This window comes from Diabrotica virgifera, chromosome 10 (assembly GCF_917563875.1).
Source record: "Diabrotica virgifera virgifera chromosome 10, PGI_DIABVI_V3a".
NCBI lineage: Eukaryota > Metazoa > Arthropoda > Insecta > Coleoptera > Chrysomelidae > Diabrotica > Diabrotica virgifera.
The window spans coordinates 10,091,834-10,112,167 of record NC_065452.1 but is presented as its reverse complement, the minus strand read 5'-3'; the positions used below and the strand labels follow the sequence as shown (position 1 = coordinate 10,112,167).

General features: G+C 32.5%; 1 protein-coding gene across 1 annotated transcript in view; it reads left to right on the top strand.

Annotated features, from left to right (window-relative positions):
• Nucleotides 1–20,334, top strand: part of LOC114334525 (protein MEMO1) — an 83,855-nt gene that overhangs the window by 38,560 nt on the left and 24,961 nt on the right. Inside the window, exons 4-5 of the mRNA XM_028284585.2 lie at nt 10,012–10,123; nt 10,194–10,413. Coding sequence (XP_028140386.1) covers nt 10,012–10,123; nt 10,194–10,413 — 332 coding nt within the window. The remainder of the gene's footprint in view (nt 1–10,011; nt 10,124–10,193; nt 10,414–20,334) is intronic.

The window sequence follows — 20,334 nt, the reverse complement described above, 5'->3', positions numbered from 1 at the left end:
ATGTTGAGAGGTGGCTCATATTTGTTTGCAGAAATTGCTTGAAAATAACTCATATAATAATATTTGGGTTATCCTCCCAATCAAATAGGCCCGGAACATTGTTTAAATTATCAAAATGTCATAAAATGAAGGAAAAATTCGATTTTCTTCTTCGTTTTTTGATTATAACTTTAAAAGTATTCATTTCTGAGAAAAGTTGCACTGACATAAAAGTTGCGTAATTAAATTTCTTACAATATAGGATTGGTTAAAAATGTTAAAAATTGTCACTCTTGTGGCAAAATAGCAATAATTGCGAAAAAAAAAACATAAAAAAACAAGTATTCGCATTTGACGTTTTTCAATCATTTTTGCTACAGTTAGGACTTTCATGTTTCACCCAGAAAAACTTTATGATATAATAAAACAATACTGTAAATTTCATTAAGATCGGTTTAACAGATTTTGCAAAATAAATTTTACAGTCCAGCTTTCGCAAAAAAAATCATTTTTTCAAAAGGTTACAGGACTGAAAATACAACAGACAGCAAGTTGAATATTTTTTTACATGCAGAAGAATACGGTACCTTTCATTTGCAATTTGCAAAATTAAAATCGGTTCACTACCACGACGTCGGGAATTTTTTTAAATAAACATTAATTTTTGGTGCTACGCGCAGGAAAGCGGATACGCTTGCTCTGATTGGGCATTCCAATGACCTTTGATAATGATTGATAAATTTTAATTTTTATTACATTTCGATATAAATAAACAAATTCGTTTATTGCAAAATAAAAACACATACTCTGTCCTTTGAAATAATACTTTTTTTAGCAAAAACTTTCTTTGTTCATATATTTTAACTTAGAGAATAAAAGTTTATTATTTTAAACATATGCGATTGTTTACACAATATTTCACCGCTGTCCTGCGCGTAGCACTAAAAATTAATGTTTATTTAAAAAAATTCCTGACACCGTGGTAATTAACCGATTTTTAATTTTGCAAATTGCAAATGAAAGGTATAGTATTCTTCTATATGTAAAAAAAATTCAACTTGCTATCTGCTTTATTTTCAGTGCTGCAACATTTTGAAAAAATGAATTTTTTTTGCGAAAGCTGGATTGCAAAATTTATTTTGCAAAATCCATTGAACCGATCTTAATGAAATTTACAGTATTGTTTTATTATATCATAAAGTTTTTCTGGGTAAAATATGAAGGTCCTAAGTGCCGCATAAATGGTTGAAAAACGTAAAATGCGAATACTTGTTTTTTATGGTTTTTTTTTTCGCAATTATTGCTATTTTGCAACAAGGGTAACAATTCTCAAAATTTTTAACCAATCCTATATTGTAGGAAATTTAATTACGCAACTTTAATGTTAGTGCAACTTTTCTCGGAAATGAATACTTTTAAAGTTATAATCAAAAAGCGAAGAAAAAAATCGAATTTTTCCTTCATTTTTTGACATTTTGATTATTTAAACAATATTTCGGACCTTTTCGACTGGGAGGATAACTCAAATATTATTATTTGAGTAATTTTCAAGCAATTTCTGCAAAAAAATTTGAGTCACCTCTCAACGTCCATCTCAAAACAGATGCGCCCTGGACTAAATGTAATTCGTAATTTAATTGAAAGTATGCCTCTTCGCCTAAAAGCTGTCATTAATACAAGAAGAGGGGGAATACACTCTATGGATGAATATTTTTTCCGGTAGTGTTTAGCTTTAATCATTTAATCATTTTTTTTGTCAGTTTCTTAACAATAAGTCGCATTTTGTTTTAACTGTAAACACTTCTCCTGAATACTGAATAAAGCTCAAAAACCAAAATATTGCTATTAATTCAGTATTGATTATTAGAGTTAGTTTATAAAATACAATATCAATGGTTTACAACCTCAAACAGAACCGAAAATGTCAAACGAGACATCACAATTTCAATGTGACCTAAATTTTTTGCCCGCCAGTGTATATTATGTAGGGTCTATTATGATTAATATAAGTCGAAATTTTGAAATAATATATAATTTTGGTCATAAAACTAAATACAAAACACAATATATTGATACTTAGTTCAGAAAATTGAAAAATATTCCAAATTTCACCTTGTATTATTCATAATAGACGTACCTAATGAGTTTATTTGATATGCGGTTGTTAAATAAATAGCTTCTAAAAACACAAAAATATATAGTGTTTCATTATAAATAAAGGTGATGGACTATGCTTATGCTACACTTGCGTGAATCACCCTGTACATTTAACCTTTCCAGCGTTTTTAATAATTTTCAAAAATAAGGCCACAAACAATTCTATTCCTAACGTGATATACACACTGTATAATTTCAAAATTTCATTCTGTTTATTAGAAATAATAAACCCTATGCCTACATGTTATACCGGGTGTCCACTTATATTTTCCCCAATTTTAACTGCCTATAACTTCTAAACGGCTCAAGATAGAAATATGCGGTTTTCACTGAAATGTTTTATTTTAGTAAAAGTTTTGTCTAAATGGATGGAATTTTTTATATCGCTTTCAAATACGAAATAAAAAATGGCGGATTTTTGAAAAAACTTTGTTGACTTTTTTTTAATGGAACACCCAGTATATTTTTTTGTAAATTGAAAGAAAGGTCATTCACTTAACTAGCGATATAAAGTTTTTCAAAATCGGTTGTCAAATCACAGTAATTAATTTTTAAAATGAGAGGTGCAACATGGATATCACATACCTAAATAACATAACTAAGCAAGTTATGTCATTTCCACATTGCATCTCTCATTTTAAAAATTAATTGCTCAGTCATTTGACAAGATTTTAAAATTTTTTATATCGCTGGATAGATAAATTACCGTTTTTTCGAGTTTTTAGGTAAATGACCATTTTTTATATCGCTTTTAAATAAAAAATGGCGGATTTTTGAAAAAAAAAACGTTGTTGACTTTTTTTATTAAAACACCTAGTATATTTTTTTGTGTCTTGAAAAACCGGTCATTTACCTATCCAGCGATATAAAAAATTTTAAAATCGGTTGCCAAATGACTGGACAATTAATTTTTAAAATGAGAGATGCAATGTGGAAATCACATAACATAATATCATTTTGCTCAGTTATGTTATTTAGGTATGTGATATCCACGTTGCACCCCTCATTTTAAAAATTAATTACTCAGTGATTTGACAACCGATTTTGAAAAACTTTATATCGCTGGATAGGTGAATGACCTTTCTTTCAATTTACAAAAAAATATACTGGGTGTTCCATTAAAAAAAAGTCAACTAAGTTTTTTTCAAAAATCCGCCATTTTTTATTTCGTATTTGAAAGCGATATAAAAAATTCAATCCATTCAGACAAAACTTTTACTAAAATAAAACATTTCAGCGAAAACCGCATATTTCTATCTTGAACCGTTTAGAAGTTATAGGCAGTTAAAATGGGGGAAAATATAAGTGGACACCCGGTATAGTTCGTTGAGATCAGATTGTTAGCAGCTTTTAAAAATATAAAAATATACAGGGTGTTTCGTTAAAGATGATGGACTATGCTAGAATAACAGGATTAGAGCACATTCTAGATTAGGCAGCATCTGAAGTCAAAACTTCTCTCACGAGGTGCAAAAATCCAGATATATAAGACCATAAATACGACTAGCAGTCGCGTATGGAAGCGAAATATGGACGCTAATAAAAAGAAAAGTAAATAAATTGCTGGTGCGGGAACCTAAAATCCTTCGAATGATATATGGCCCAGTAGAGACAGCGTGACAAACGAATGAAGGCGCAGATACAATAACGAGTTAGAGCCTTTCATCGGAACGAAAAATATAGTCAGATATATAAAGGCAAATAGACTCAGATGACGTTACAACTCACGAGGAGTAACGCCTTGGTGATGATGACTATGCTAGACTTGCATGAATCACCCTGTACATTTAAAGTTATGTTTAAAAATCACATAATATTTAAGTTGACGGGTCTCAGTGATTTTTATAGTTTAAAAAAACACAAGGACAGGAACAATCTTATTCCAAAAGTGGTTTCTGTATTTTGTCAAGTAAATAATAAATTGTTTTATTTTACAATTTCTGTGGAGTTTATCCCACAAAAGATATATATTAAAAAAATAATGTAATCTAATGTAGTCACAGTAAATATAGAATTGTAGTATATTACTCCAGGGAAATAAGCAAGAAATAGACCTTGTTCGGGACACTGACATATGCAGGTAGCTGACTACTTTTTTATTATTAAATTTTATCACGTACGTTATTGTACATAAGACATATAGGATCAAAACCTACCTGTTTTCTGCCTAGAGTTCGCGGCAGTTTTTACACTAATATCTGAATCTCACTTAACATCAGAAAATAGTTTTAGAATATCCAACTATTTAATGTATAATGCTGCCCATCCAGACGCAGTAAGAAGAGCCAGTGCTGGAGCAGCTATACTCATTAGAAAGGGTATAAAACACCATATTTTAGAAAAGATTGAACAACCAGATCTACAAGCAGTCTCCATTGAAATAGAAGATTGGATCGGACCAATCTCGATAGCTGCTGTATACTGCCCACCAAATTATAGAGCTAACAAAAATTCTTTAAGTAATCTCTTTAACCCACTTGGTAACCGTTTCCTGGCAGGTGGAGACTATAACGCCAAACATACTAGTTGGGGTTCAAGACTGTGCGTTCCTGGAAGAGGCAGGGTACTACATCAAATCATATCAGAACAACACTTGGACCATTTGTGTACGTATCAGCCTACATACTGGCCATCCGACCCGCAGAAAGTTCCCGACTGTTTAGATTTCTTTGTTACAAAAGGGTTCTCAAGGGGATATCTTAGTATCGAATCAAATTTTGACATAGAGTCTGATCATACTCCTGTAGTAGCAACTGTACATTCAGGAATTAAAGAAAAAGATCCTCTGCCCAAGTTGCACAATTACAAAACCAACTGGCAAGCTTTCAGAGAAAAGGTTGAAGCAAATATTGAACTAAACGTATCACTAAAGTCACCAGATGAACTAGAAAAATAAATCCAAAATTACACAACAACGATTCAGGAAGCTGCATGGAAATCAACACCTCCACCAACAAAAGCAAAACAAAAAATTAATTGTCCAATAAATGTCAGAGAAAAAATAATTGAAAAAAGGTATCTGAGTAGAGCTTAGAAGCAAACTAAACATCCAGATGACAAGTTAAGGCTCGATAGAGCAGCACGACAATTAAAGGAACTACTAAAACAACTAAAAAATAACAGCGTTCAAGAATACCTAGAAAATTTAACGCCGTCAGATGCCAGCGATTATGCGCTATGGAAGGCTACAAAAAAATTAAAACAGCAACATCGTCATATCCCACCAATTAGAAAATCCAACGGAACATGGGCCAGAACAAACAATGAAAAGGCAGAAACTTTCGGCGAATACCTAGAAGAAGTTTTCAAACCTATACCAGTTGTTGCAACAAATAACGATCAAGAAATCTACAATTTCCTACAGAACCAAACCCCGACACAAGAAAACACACTACACGTTTCACCCAAAGAAGTTCAGAACATAATCAACAATAATCTAATAAAAAAGAAAGCACCTGGCTATGACTTAATCACAGGTGAGGTAATTAAAAATCTACCTACCAAAGCAATTAAAATGCTAACTCAATTGTGTAATGCGGTACTAAGGCTAAAACACTTCCCAATCCAATGGAAAATTGCGGAAATTATACTTATACAAAAATCAGGAAAACCTCCAAATGAGCCCACTTCATATCGACCAATTAGTTTAATGCCAGTAATGTCCAAGATCATGGAAAAAATAATAGAAAAAAGACTTCTACAAATACTAACAGACAGAAATATGATACCCGACCACCAATTTGGATTTAGGAAAGAGCATGGTACCGTCGAACAAGTTCACAGAGTGGTCAACGTTATAAATAAAACATTTGAAGAAAAAAGTTACTGTTCAGCAGAATTCCTCGATGTTAGCCAGGCTTTTGATAAAGTTTGGCATCAAGGACTGTTATATAAACTGAAAAAGAACTTACCAGAGGAACTATATACACTCCTTAAGTCGTATTTATCAGAAAGATACTTTCGAGTGAAGTTTGAGTCAGCCCATACAAAACTATATTCCATCAAATCAGGGGTACCGCAAGGAAGCGTTCTGGGACCACAACTGTATCTGATTTACACAGCCGACTTACCCACAAATCGTGATACAACGACCACCACATTTGCAGACGATACTGCAATCCTAGCAGTACACAAAAATCCCGTCGAAGCTGCTGCAAAGCTCCAGAGAGTATTAAATCAAATAAATACATGGGCACAAAATTGGAGAATTAAATTGAATGAACAAAAATCAAACCATATTGTTTTTACAAAATGTCACGGTGAATCACCTACAGTAACAATAAATAATAAGGTAATTCCCTCAGTTACCTCTGTAAAATATCTGGGCATGCACTTGGACAGGGGATTAACCTGGAGAACCCATATATGGAACAAACGGAAACAACTGGGCATAAAATTTAGTAAGCATTATTGGCTTCTAGGGCGTAAGTCTAAGCTCACGACAAGAAATAAACTGCTAGTCTACAACACAATATTCAAATCAGTCTGGGCATATGGTCTGCAGCTCTGGGGAACAGCATCCAAGTCGACTGTATCCATAATTGAGAGATTCCAGTCCAAGGTGTTACGTTCAATAATCGATGCTCCGTGGTTTGTTACTAACAGGGATATTTACAATGATCTGGAAACGAAAACCGTCAGTGAAGTGATAGTGGAGTTAAGTGCAAAATTAACTTAACGTCTTGAAAGCCACGCGAATGTGCTTGCAATTAATTTTTTTTTTATTAGAAAAAGAAGTCGCATCCACCAAAAGGTTATTAGCGACGGAACAAAATATAAATAACAAAAGTAAACAACTACAGGTTGTACAGAATGTTTATGGATTTTAGATAATTAACTATATTGTCGCAGGAATAGTTTTGACCTAGAGCCTGTGGTAGAGCGTTTGGGATCTTGTAGCGCTGTCTTTCTTGGTCATATTTACTACAAACTATTAAAAAGTGTTCGACTGTTAATCGGACGTTACACTGATCGCATATATGTGGATTACTCTTTGTGAAAAGGTAAGAGTGCGTTAACCTGGTATGTCCTAGACGTAAACGCGCAACCGCAATTTGTTCTCGTCTATTGCGCGACGATGGAAACCACTGAGACACATTATTTTTTATTTTATTTAACTTAGAATTAGATTGAGACCACTCATTTCGCCACAAACACAACACTTTATTTTTAAAATAAGCTTTTAAGTCACTGGAAACACACTTGTCTATCGGCTCCGAAAAATCACTTAAAATTGCCTCTCGTGCAGTCCTGTCAGCTTCTTCATTTCCTGTTATTCCGACGTGTGAGGGAACCCATACAAATTGAACGCTTCTTCCATGTTCATGAGCTTGGGAAAGCTGGTATTTTAGCAACTTTTCAAAAGGATGTTTCGGATTGCGGAAACAAGTGAAATGTTTTGAATTGTACAACTGATTGGTCTTTAAGTTTGTCTCCTGTAGACAAATAATATCTGGAGAATATTCAGATAAAAGAAGCTGTAGCATAGGGAGACGATGGAAAAATCCATCAATGTTCCATTGAAGTATCGAGTTGAATGTTGTTAACAGATTCGGAGTTAGATGATACTGAGCAATTATCTACAGAAGAGTCACTGTCTAAGTCAGAAATCTCTTTCCCTAAATGGTTAAGAAGTTTCTTTTGAAGTTTTGTAAACTTAGTTTTTGTAGATCTATCATTTGCATATTGATAGCTGCTTTGTAAAAGATAGAGTAAACCAGGCATATCAGTTGTAAATTCTTTAACGACGCTAATAGTGTCAGGGGAGCCTTGGACATTATCAATCAGTAAGGACAATTGGTGGTAATTTAAAACGAATGGTGGGGTATGATTATCAATAAAATTTTCAAGAGTTTCCCGTGTAGATGGGACTTTAGATGAGCGCGGTTTTTTTGGTTTAGAAGATTTGGGTTTTGCAAACAGATTTTGTGATGAAATTGCCGAGTCTGAAGGAGGAGTATCGATCTCACCAATACTGCGTTTTATGGAAGAACTTGCGTTTTCGCAAGTGCTATTAGAGTTTTCACTTAGCTGTTGTGGCTTTATTACATTTGGAAGTACTGGAGCAGACTCATTGGTAGTGACAGAAGTCGAGCTTGAAGTTTTGATTGTAAGATTGGTTGAAATGGTTGTTTCGGAAAATTGTGGTGATGTATCAGTTTTATTGGAGTTTTCTGCAGTTGTATCTAATGGAAGAGGTGCTGATAGATTGGAGGATATTGCTTTAGGAGTTTGTGAAAACGGTATTGCCGCTGAATGTGGATGACTGAAAGTGTTGCTATGAGTAGGAGTATTAGTAATTTCTTGGTCATGGAGATTTGTAGGTGTAGGTGATATGCTCGGATTTGATAATGCATAACTTGATGACTGCTGAGTGTTTGGTAACTTGTGTAATATACTTGTTGGATCTGTTTGATTTGGTACTTCATTGTTTGAATCAATATGAGTTGATTCCGTTACTGAACTGTTATTGCATTGGGATGATATGTGTCCTGTATTTTTGCAAATAAAGCAGGTGAGTGTACCTTATGACAAAAATATGCGGTAAGGTGTTTGGTCGAAATTTATTAGAATAGAATCTGGAATTGGTGATGTTATAGGGCTTACATAAACTTGCCTCCGAAAGCTCAATATGTGACTATATTCGGGAAGAGTTGAGCAAATTTTCAGAAATGTTATTGGGGAAATAAGCTTTAAACCAATATTCTGTAATTCTTCAACTAATACTTGATGAGGAATTGACGGGCAGACACCAGACAAGACTAGTCTTTCTGCTGGAGAGACAAGTCTCCGTGCTGTTACAATTTCGCCGAGTACTTCTATAGAGCCATGTTGTTGCATGAAATTATCTACTATGGTTTTGTTTGCCAAATACATGCAGATTCTATTATGAGATAATCTAGATGAAAAAATAATATTTTTTGGGTTGATTATTGTGCCCAACGGAATTAAATAATCCTGCAGTTTAGCATTATCGATACAACTAAATACAATTGCTTGGGTCTTACTCGGAAAAGAGTTTGAAGCGGCTGATGCATAACTGTTTGTGATATTCGAACGTTGATTTACTGGACTGGTTAGATCGGAAGGTGTGTTTACATTGTGTGAAGTCATTTTAGCTGCGGTGGCGAAAGCTTCAGTCCGGCTCTGGTAAGTGACAAACCAACCGCATGCTAGCTAACCTCACAAAATGATTGAACGGTGGTGTATATTTATTATTTGACGTTTTCTTTTCACAATAATAAAGTAATAATTACTTATAGATGACTTACGTAGTAGTATGTAGTAGATAAACACTTTAATTTTAAAAAACTATTTAATAATACCACTTGTTTTTAGTAAAAACTATTAGTACTGTATCAGTACAACTTCACCATACCTTGCCAGGGCCGGTCTCTGCAATTAATTTTTTAGACAACAGTCAGGAAACAAAACGGTTAAAGAGACAGACACCATTAGATTTACCGCACAGACATTAATATTGTTACAGCAGCTAAATATATGTAATACAGTAATTTAATATTATCACTATAGAAATGTGTGGCGCTGGTCACAATCTCTTCATGTCATTATTTCTCAGATAAAATGTGCCTATTGTTATATGTTATAACAGATTGCCTAATAAACATATAAAATAAAAAAAAATAATTAAAAAACGGACACGAACTCTAGGCAGGAAACAGGTATGTTTTCTTCATATAGGACTAAAATAAGTAAAAAAGTAGTCAGCTACCTACCTGGATATATCAGTGTCCTGAGAAAATCCTTATTTCTCTGGACTATATTGTGTAGGTGATCAATTGGTAATAACTGGATAGCGGATCAGTAGTCATTGATCTTAACAATGTAAATTTAAGAACTAACTTATTGTTGCAGTTAATAGTGAATTAGAAATGACGGGTCAGTTTGAGTGGATGGATTTAGATACTGATGAAAATGAGCATAGTATTGAAATGCACCTACCTTACATAGCTAAAGTAATGGAAAAGTGAGTGGAAATATTCTAGACATATTTTTCTTTTGTAGGTTCCTAATAAACAATATTCGCACTGTTTTAGCTACAAAAATCAATTCACAATTGTTCCTATTCTCGTCGGTTCTCTCAGTCATGAGAAAGAAGCTTGCTACGGTAGAATTTTGTCCAATTACCTAGCGGATCCTAAGAATCTTTTTATTATATCATCAGATTTTTGTCACTGGGGACACAGATTTAGGTATACCTATTATGACCGGTCTTATGGTAATATTTATCAATCAATTGAAGGACTGGATAGAGTAGTAAGTATTATATTTATTTATTATTAATTACTTTGCAAAATTACCAAGTAGACGAAGCAACGAAGCATTAAACCTAGGAATTCTGTGCAGTAAGATGAATCGACATGCAACTTTTTGCATTCGATTAGAGAGAGTGTCAGGCAACTTTGTGAACTAAATTCATCTAGGGCAAAAATTTTTGTGCATAATAAAATGCATTTTAAAAGTGCATCTCGAAGAGGTGAAAATGAAAAATTTAGAACTTGGGCAATATTGATAAAAATTAGTTGAATTTTTATAATTGGGGGTTTTGGGGATCGCTGAGCACGAATTTCATATCGGCGATGGTCTCCAAGGTACTTGGTACCAACGGTGGAACTCGTCGCCTAGAGTTTTCCGTTATAATCATTAAAAATCAGTCAATATCCATTACTCGGGGGGTTTTTGAGGTCTCCGGCCACGAATTTAGTGTTGGAGATGGTCTCCAAGATACCTGGTGATCAGGGTGGAACTCGTCGCCTGGAGTTTTATGTTATAATCATTCAATATCAGTCAATAACCATTACTCTGAGGGTTTTGGGGGTCGCTGAACAAGAGTTTCATGTGGTCGATGGTCTCCAAGATACCTGGTGCCCAGGGTGGAGCTCGTCGTCTGGAGTATTATGTTATAATTATTTCAAATCATTTAAAACCATTACGCGGGGGTTTTGGGGGTCGCTGAGCACAAATTTCATGACGGCGATGGTCTCCTGTGTACCTGTTGTCCAGGGTGGAACTCATCGCCTGGAGTTTTATGGTATAATCATTCAAAATCAGTCAATAACCATTATTCTGGGGATTTTGGGGGTCGCTGAACAATAATTTCATGTGGCCGATGGTCTCCAAGGTACCTGGTGCCCAAAGTGGAACTCGTCGTTTAGAGTTTTATGTTATAATTATTACAAATCATTTAAAACCATTACTCGGGGAGTTTTGGGGGTCGCTGAACATGAATTTCATGACGGTGATGGTCTCCAAGGTACCTGGTACCCAGGGTGGAACTCGTCGCCTGGAGTTTTATGGTATAATCATATAAAATCAGTCAATAACCATTACTATGAAGGTTTTAAGGGTCGCTGGGCACCAATTTCATGTTGGCGATTGTCTTCAAGGTAGGTATACAATAATCTAAAAAATACGTGTTAAATTAAATGTTAGTGCACGCATTCATAATCAATTTATTTGTAAAATATAATGAAAAAATTAATAAAAAAGTAAAATAAAATAAAAAAATATATTTACTTACTTGAAGTTACACAAATTTCTTTCTTCCGCAATTTCGAAAACCAAAATTATAAAACAGCTCAGCTATAGACAGTAGATAATGAAAATTCCTTTAATACCAATCTTAAACGGCTAGATATTATAATATTATTATTTATTATGTAATTAACAAAACTAATAAGTATAACATATATGACTTTTTCAAAACACCAACATTAAAAACTTACTTTGCTTTAAATACGGTATCACTTTTTAGATGTTTTTTTTATAATTAATTAAAATTTTTTAAAAAAACAGAACTACATAAAAGTGCAGCTTGGAGGTATTCACATAATACTATATACTATGCTTTGTTTTTAAACCAGGAGCAGTAAAATAAAAAGACAGATTCACACCCAAGAAACTCAATAGAAAAATCACCATATACATCTTATTTTTTGGTTGATCATATCGGCCTTCGACGGTAATCCATCAACATTATATTATACTAACGTCGCTAAAGAGTTCTAAAAACCACTGTTTTTTTTTATATAAAAGCAGACTAGAAATCTAAAAATTAAAATAATACCGCAGAAAACACAAAAAATCGCTGATATAACTTAATTACCCTTGAAATGCCAATTATGTCAAAATTTCATAAATGTCGTTAGTGTCAAAATTTAACGACAACTGCTTTAAAAGCGACAAAATTTTAAAATAATTTTTAAATAGATAATTTTTTAATATATAATATAAAAGTGTTTTAAGAAAAATTATTAATGAAAAATATATTTAGCGACCCCCAAAACACCGAAGTAATGGATATTTACTGATTTTTAATGAATATAACATAAAACTGCAGGCGACGAGTTCCACCCTAGGCACCAGGTACTTTGGAGACCATCGCCGACATGAAATTCGTACTCAGAGACCCCAAAAACCCCCCCGAGTAATTGTTATTGACTAGTTTTGAATGGTTACAACATAAAACTCCAGGCGACGAGTTTCACCATGGGCACCAGGTAACTTAGAGACCATCGCCGACATGAAATTCGTACCAAGCTTCGTACCCCCAAAACCCCCAGATTAATGGTTTTTCACTGATTTTGAATAATTATGACATAAAACTCCAGGCGACGTGTTGCACCCTGGGAACAGGTACCTAGGAGACCACCGCCAACATTAAATTGTGTTTAGCGACTCCAAAAACCCCCCGAGTAATGGTTATTGATTGATTTTGAATGGTTATAACATAGAACGCTAGGCAACGAGTTCCAACCCTTGGCACCATGTACATTGGACACCATCGCCGACATGAAATTCGTACTCAGGGACCCTCAAAACCACCAGGGTAATAGTTTTTGACTTAAATTTTGAATAATTATAACTAAAACTCCTGGCGACGAGTTCCACTTTAGGCACCAGGTATCTTGGAGACCATCGCCGACATTAAATTCGTGGTCAGCGACCCCAAAAACCGCCGTGTAATGGATATTGACTGATTTTTAATTATTATAACATAAAACTCCAGGCGACGAGTTCCACACTGGGCACCAGGTACTTTGGAGACCGACGCCGACATAAAATTCGTACTCAGCGACCCCCAAAACCCCCAGGGTAATAGTTTTTGGCTGATTTTGGATAATTGTAACTAAAAACTCTAGGCGACGAGCTCCACCCTGGGCACCAGGTATCTTGGATGCCATCGCCAACATTAAATTCGTGGCCGGCGACCCCAAAAATCCCCCGACTAATGGATATTGACTGATTTTTAATGATTATAACATAAAACTCTAGGCGACGAGTTCCACCGTGGGCACCAGGTACCTTGGAGACCATCGTCGATATGAAATTCGTGCTCAGCGATCCCCAAAACCCCCGAGTATAAAAATTCAACTCATTTCCGTCAATATTTCCCAAGTTCTAAATTTTTCATTTTTACCTCTTCGAGATGCACTTTTAAAATGCATTTTCTTATGCACAAAAATGTTTGCCCTAGATGAATTTAGTTCACAAAGTTGCCTGACACTCTCTCTAATCGAATGCAAAAAGTTCCATGACGATTCATCTTACTGCACAAAATTCCTAGGTTTTGGGCTTTTTAGTGCTTCGTTGCTTCGTCTAAAGCCACTATCACCCAGTCTATCTGAAAGAATCATCAATTTCGCTTAAAAATCTTATAAAGCTATTTGAAAGTTCTAAAGGTATATAAGGGGAGTGCATTTAGATTTTCACTTCGGAAAAAATCAAACAAGATAAAGCTTTTTGTAATTTCATTAAGAAATGTTTAATAAACAACATATCAAAAAGTTCTACTCGAGCAGTGGGTGCTTCATTTTTTATTAAACAAATGAACAGCGAAGTTAGATGTTTTTTTAAATAACTCCGAAAATATAATTTTTAGAAAAAAACTTACTTGACCATTGAAAAATTCAGAAAATTTTACAAAAAAACCTTATATAAAGATTTTTCTAAAATTAAATCTCTAGCTTCTGTAATTTTTTATTTAGAACGCTTAAGTCACCCTTCTCACACACATTGGCGCACTGTAAACTAGCGTTGGAAGAAGTGCACGGTTGAGTTTTTTTAATGTAATTCTTTAACTAATGGATCAAAAGAAATTTTACAAATTGGACATGAAAGAAGATGAAATAAGCTATCTTATGGTTGTAATAAAAAGAAATAAAATGTATGGACATAAGTACGGTGTGGGCGGAAAGTGAGCCTTACATAATTTTGTTTAAAAATGATTTAAAAATGTGTAACTAATACAATTTTACTTATAAAACTCTCAAATTTGCATAACTTACCTCTCAATCAACTTACTAAACGATGTTTCATTCAAAAAAAATCTCAAAAATTTAATTCAAATAATACGCTGTCTCAAAAAATTTAATTTTTGAAAACTTCGTAGTTTTACAGAATTCACACCACTTTAAGACGGTATTACTCAAGTTTGAATTAATCTAATACAATTTATTAGATTAATTCAAACTTGAGTAATACCGTCTTAAAGTGGTGTGAATTCTGTAAAACTACGAAGTTTTCAAAAATTACATTTTTTGAGACAGCGTATTATTTGAATTAAATTTTTTGATATTTTTTTAAAGCTTAGGATGTAATCTTTAAAAACACTGAATTATTTTAGTTTAAAAATGAAAAAACAATTTCTTTTTGAGAAAACTAAGAAAGATAACAAAAATGTAATACAAAAACCGAAAATTACCAGCTGAAAAAATGTATATACAGAGTGATCAAAACTTTTTTCTGTAAAACTTACTGTATTAAAAATATATTTAATAATAAGCTTCAACAATAATAAATGTTCAACAAAAAAATTTTTTAGCTCTTATACAGTATGTCTGCGTAACTTGGATCCTATTGATAACTTTTTTAATATCAGTTTTACGAAAAAAAGTTATTCTTTATAAAATACTCTGCATCGTATATAACATAAGATGCAACCATCAAATATCAAATTTTGTTAATTTTGTACGAGGTATGTCAAAAAATATGAATTTCACTCAAGAGTAAAGTACCTTTATATTTCACAATATCGAAAATTTTTATAAAGAAAAGTTGTTTGAAATTAAAAACTATGTTCCAATATGTAACTATATCCTTCTAATCGAAAATTTGTTTTTTTTTTAATATTGTTTTAAATTAATTATACCCAACATCATTAAATTATCTCTTATTATTTATGATAACTGATTTATTATTAATTTTATGAAGAAAGTTATTCGTCATAAATAGATGTGCATGGTCGAACACTTAATATGCAAATATAAAATATTATATTTTATCAATATTATACGAGGTAGTATGTAAAAAATTATATTTCGCGCAATAAATATGTACCTTTATAGTTAACAATATTTCGATTAGAAGAGTGTAATTGCATATTGACACATCGTTTTTAATTCTGAACAACTTTCCATAATAACAATTTTCAGTATTTAGGTAAAATAGTAAAATATAGGTATTTTACTCCTAACTGAAATTTTTATTTATTGACATATCTCGTACAAAATTGATAAAAATTTATATTTTATGATTGCATTTAAAGTTTTAGAATATGCGGAGCTTTTTACTAAGAATAACTTTTTTATTTATGATCCCATTGCAACAATGTTTTGAATATTGAAGAGATAGATTTTGAATAATTTATTCTTTCTTTCTACTACATTTTAATTTTTAATATTATTGTGAAAATTATTTGTTTATCTTTTTTTTAAGAATGGAATTCCATATTTGTTTGATTGGATTCTACTTGTTTTTCATTTAAATATCCGCCATTTTGAAATTTAAATTTTTAATCTTTAATTCAGATTCAACAAACTGTTAAAAATAAAGACAATAAATGTTTTAGAAAAATGTTCTTTTTTATGTTCTTTTTAGAAAATCCGCATTTTGGATCCGCTATTTTATAGTTTATAATGTTAACATTTAAGTTAGGTTTATCAAAGCTCTCAAAAATAAATATATGTAGAAATAAATACATTTTGTAAAGAAATTATGATTTTACAACTATTTTTTAAGTTATCCGCCATTTTGGATCTGCCATTTTATAATTTAAATTATCAAAATTTGATTCAGGTTCAGCAACCTCTCAAAAATATCCACATATATGTAAACAAACACGTTTTATAAAAAAAATTCGGATTTTACAACTGATTTTTAGGAAAAATCCGCCATTTTGAATTTGCAAATTGTAATGTCAGATTCGGGTTCAGCATAATCAAAACTAAAATAACAACATTTTTTATCAAAGTAAAATGTGGAATTCACCCATATTCTTAACATTATTTATACAAAACAATTGTTATTGTTTAAATAATTAATAAACAATTAGCGGCGAAATTTGTGAGTAGAACTTTTTACTTTAACATATTTATAAGCTAACAAAAAAAGTTTTAGAAAAATATAACCTTGTTTGATTTTTTCCGAAACATTGTATCTTTTCGTTCTAATTGCACTCCCCTATATAAGGGATAGCTTATGGTAAATGCGTGAAGACGTACGGCTGATCTTGCTTAGTTTTTTTAACAATCGTAAAAGAGGAAATAATCATTTTTTACCTATAAAACGTTTCTTATAAATTTTTAAGGAAAATGGTTCAACTAAGATTGGGCACCCCATGTTTTTTGTAATTGTTAACATGTTAAATTACATATCCAATAATTTTTATCCGATAAACAGCTAGGTGAAGTTCGAACTTACGTCGGATCCTCTACTACAAGGGCGGATCCAGGGAGGGGGCCATGGCCCCCTCCAGGAATTTAAAAAATAGCAGTTTAAATATTTGCAGTTCAAATATTTTTAATAGTCTTACAACACATACTTATATGCACAAAACAGGGGATACATATGTCTTCTGAACTATAATTGAACAAAAACAGTAACGGAAGTTTCAAGAATGACAGGATTTTTTGTAAATCAAAATGTTGATAATTTTACAACAAAGTGCCATTTGTTAGAACGACTTTGGCAGCCATCAATCGTATCAATTTCCATATTCTGTACACACAAAGAATAAAAAAGAATGTGTGTGTACTTTGTACGCACGTAAGAAGTTATACTTCTATTATATGATTTCAGCGAAATAAAATACTGTTAACAGTTTATTTTTGTTTTATTAAATATTAAACTGATTTTAATAGTTACTTACCACTTTCCAAAAATCAAAAAAATCAAAAAAGAGGCAGCAATTGTCCGAATTTGAACCCGGGGCCTCTCGATCCGTAGTCGATTGCTGTACCAATGAGGCTACGAAGGCATTGTTTTGAGGGTTTCTCGGACATTATGACAAACCGCGGTAACAAATAGACGAAGTGAAGTATTAAATAAAAATGTTTTAATAATACGTATTACCTTACTCCCGAGGAAGTCAAATCCAAAGACCCAAAAATTATAATAAATATATTTACTAAAAACACTAATATATTTTGTCTACACCTTTTTTGGACTGATACATGTAACTTAAAAGATTTAGCAAAGAACAACATATTGTCCCTGTGCGCATGCGCGCAGAATAATAAAAATTCACTCCCTATCGCGTCTAAAGAAGTATAACTTCAAAAAGAAATTAAGTGTTACTTGGGTCACCAGCAATTACAACAAATGAGTTGGTTGGTACTTTCGCACATTAAAAAAGGGATTGTTTTGCAAGTATTGCGTTTTATTTTTCTAATAAGAAATATGGTTACAATAAAGGGATGAGAGCCCAAAGCCTTGTCACGAAACCTTTAACATCTTTCGCCAAACTCATGGGCAAAGACGGAGCCATACAAAACCATGAAGTTATCGCAACCCGCAAAAGTCAGACATTAACTAGATAGACTCTCAGAGGTCTAGACAGATACAAGAAAATAGAGAAAGACTACGACCAATAGTAGAATCTATAGTGTTCTTAAGTCGACAAATTATTCCTCTAATAAGCCATCGTGATGATGGCCTTCTGCTTCTGGAAGAAGATGCTGGACCTAGCAATGACGGAATTGTTTAGGTTTAAAATAGTATCAGGGGATAAGACTCTTAAACAACACCTATCCACAGCATCTTCCCGAGCAACATACGTTAGTAGCACCAATCAAAGTCAATTGATAACATGTTGTGGTGAACAAGTGATTGAACAAATAATTAATCAGGTTCAAAGTGCAAATTTTTACCCTATCGTATTTGACGAAACGACCGAGGCATCCCACGTGGAACAGAATTTTCTAAATTTGAGATACATATTTATTAAAAATGAAAGATTACCCATGAGCGATCATATTAAACTCATCTTTTCTATGTTCCCGAAAATAATGAACTAGTACCAGTTAGTGTTGCCCAAAGTCAGTCTTGGTCTTGCAGTCTTGGTCTTGTTCTTGCGTTTTTGCAAGACCAAGACCGCCTAATTTGAGCAAGACCAAGACTTGCCGTGCAAGATTTGAGCAAGAACAAGACTAAGCCTGCAATACTCTTGCGTCTTGCAGTTAGAACTGAGGATCGTTTTATGAAGTATATTAGTTCGGGTATATTCTTAGGTAGGTACTCTATGAGAAGCAAATAAATTTGTAAAATTGGACTTCTGCGCCTTACGAACAATACCATAAACAATAGTATATTGTACAACAAGTGAGAAAAAAGACATATTTCTCACGAGCGCAGAAGTTTGTTGCAAATCAAGCGAGGGAGAAATATGTCATTTTCTCATGTGTTGTACATTGTACTTTTTCTATGGATGCGTTTTTGTCAAGAGTTCAAACTTCAAAATTAAATAATTTAGGTGCTTTTAGGTATATGATATGCATAAATTGAAATAAAATACATATACAATAAACATGTAGGTATTTAATATTCTTAAAATTTATATACCTTATTTTTTTAAATTCTAATTAACAGTTATTTTTGAACAGTTTTGAAAGTTAATTCCTGGTAGGTTTTGCTTTAACACATTTATTTGACAACATTAATTGTGTTTGTATTTTGCATGTTACCATGGAAACGGCGATCATAGTATCAAATACCGTAGGAGAACCCGTGAGAAAAATATTTCTCAGTGCAATGGCCGACTTTTCTCACTGCATGAGGAATTGTTCGTTTTGAATGTATGTAAGTAGTGAGAGAAGTTGCATATTGTATAGCATCCATAGAAAAACATACATTCTTCGCTCTGAAATTATTAACTGTCCAGGTTTTGAGAATAGCCGCCCTCTATTCTCTATTCATAAATTAATGTATCTAAACAATTACATTTATACTTAACTTAATGTTCTAATTCAAGACTGATTTGTCAACTACTGTTATTGTCTTTGTTCTAGGATAAGTTGTATTTGTCAATTTCAAAATGTTCTAGCTCTCAATTGTTAAATGAGAGCAAGTAATTTTATTCTTTATTATTGTTTGTTATGTATTTACCAATTTTGTACCTACTAGATCTTATTTTTCTAATTTGTCTGACATTTTAATTTAATTGTATCATATACTAATGGACTTCGGTCCGTAAATAAATAAAATAAAAATAAACTTTTTAAAAATGTCATATGCTGATAAAAAATATACCTACCTAATAAGTAGTTCATTTTTTCCTTAATTAGTTTTCTAGGAATTTAAACACTACAAAAATCATATCGATATATAGAATAATAAGACTATTATGTATATTTTTTCTGCTGAGTGTGACTACGATAACGAGACAGACTAATAACAGATAATGCCGTGCCGGCTATACCATGTAACCAAATGCCCAAATATTTAGAAACGATATTTTACTGTCTACGAGGCATTCAACAAAAGAAATATTTATAGTGAAATACATGGAAAACAAAAGGACATTTATTATAAGCTCTTTTTTCTGTAGGTAGTTAAATTAAATTGGTCATTTGTTTTATCAATCAACTGTTCTTTTGTTACTCTTTGGTTGATAAACACTACTCCAAGAAATTAACGCACTTAAAAACGGGTCATTTTTGGTGTCTCGAATTTCCTAAACTTGTTCGATTGATAATTTGATTTTTTATTTATTTGATTTTAATGTTTGATAATAATATAGCCTTATTCTGTATAAATATCGCTGTAATAATATTGTTTCTAAAACATAAATATTTTAGACAGGTAAATTGTCATTGTATACCGGGTGTACCAATCAAACTGTATTTTTTTCTCAAAGTTCGCATCACCCTGTGGAATATTCGACCATTTATAAAATATTGA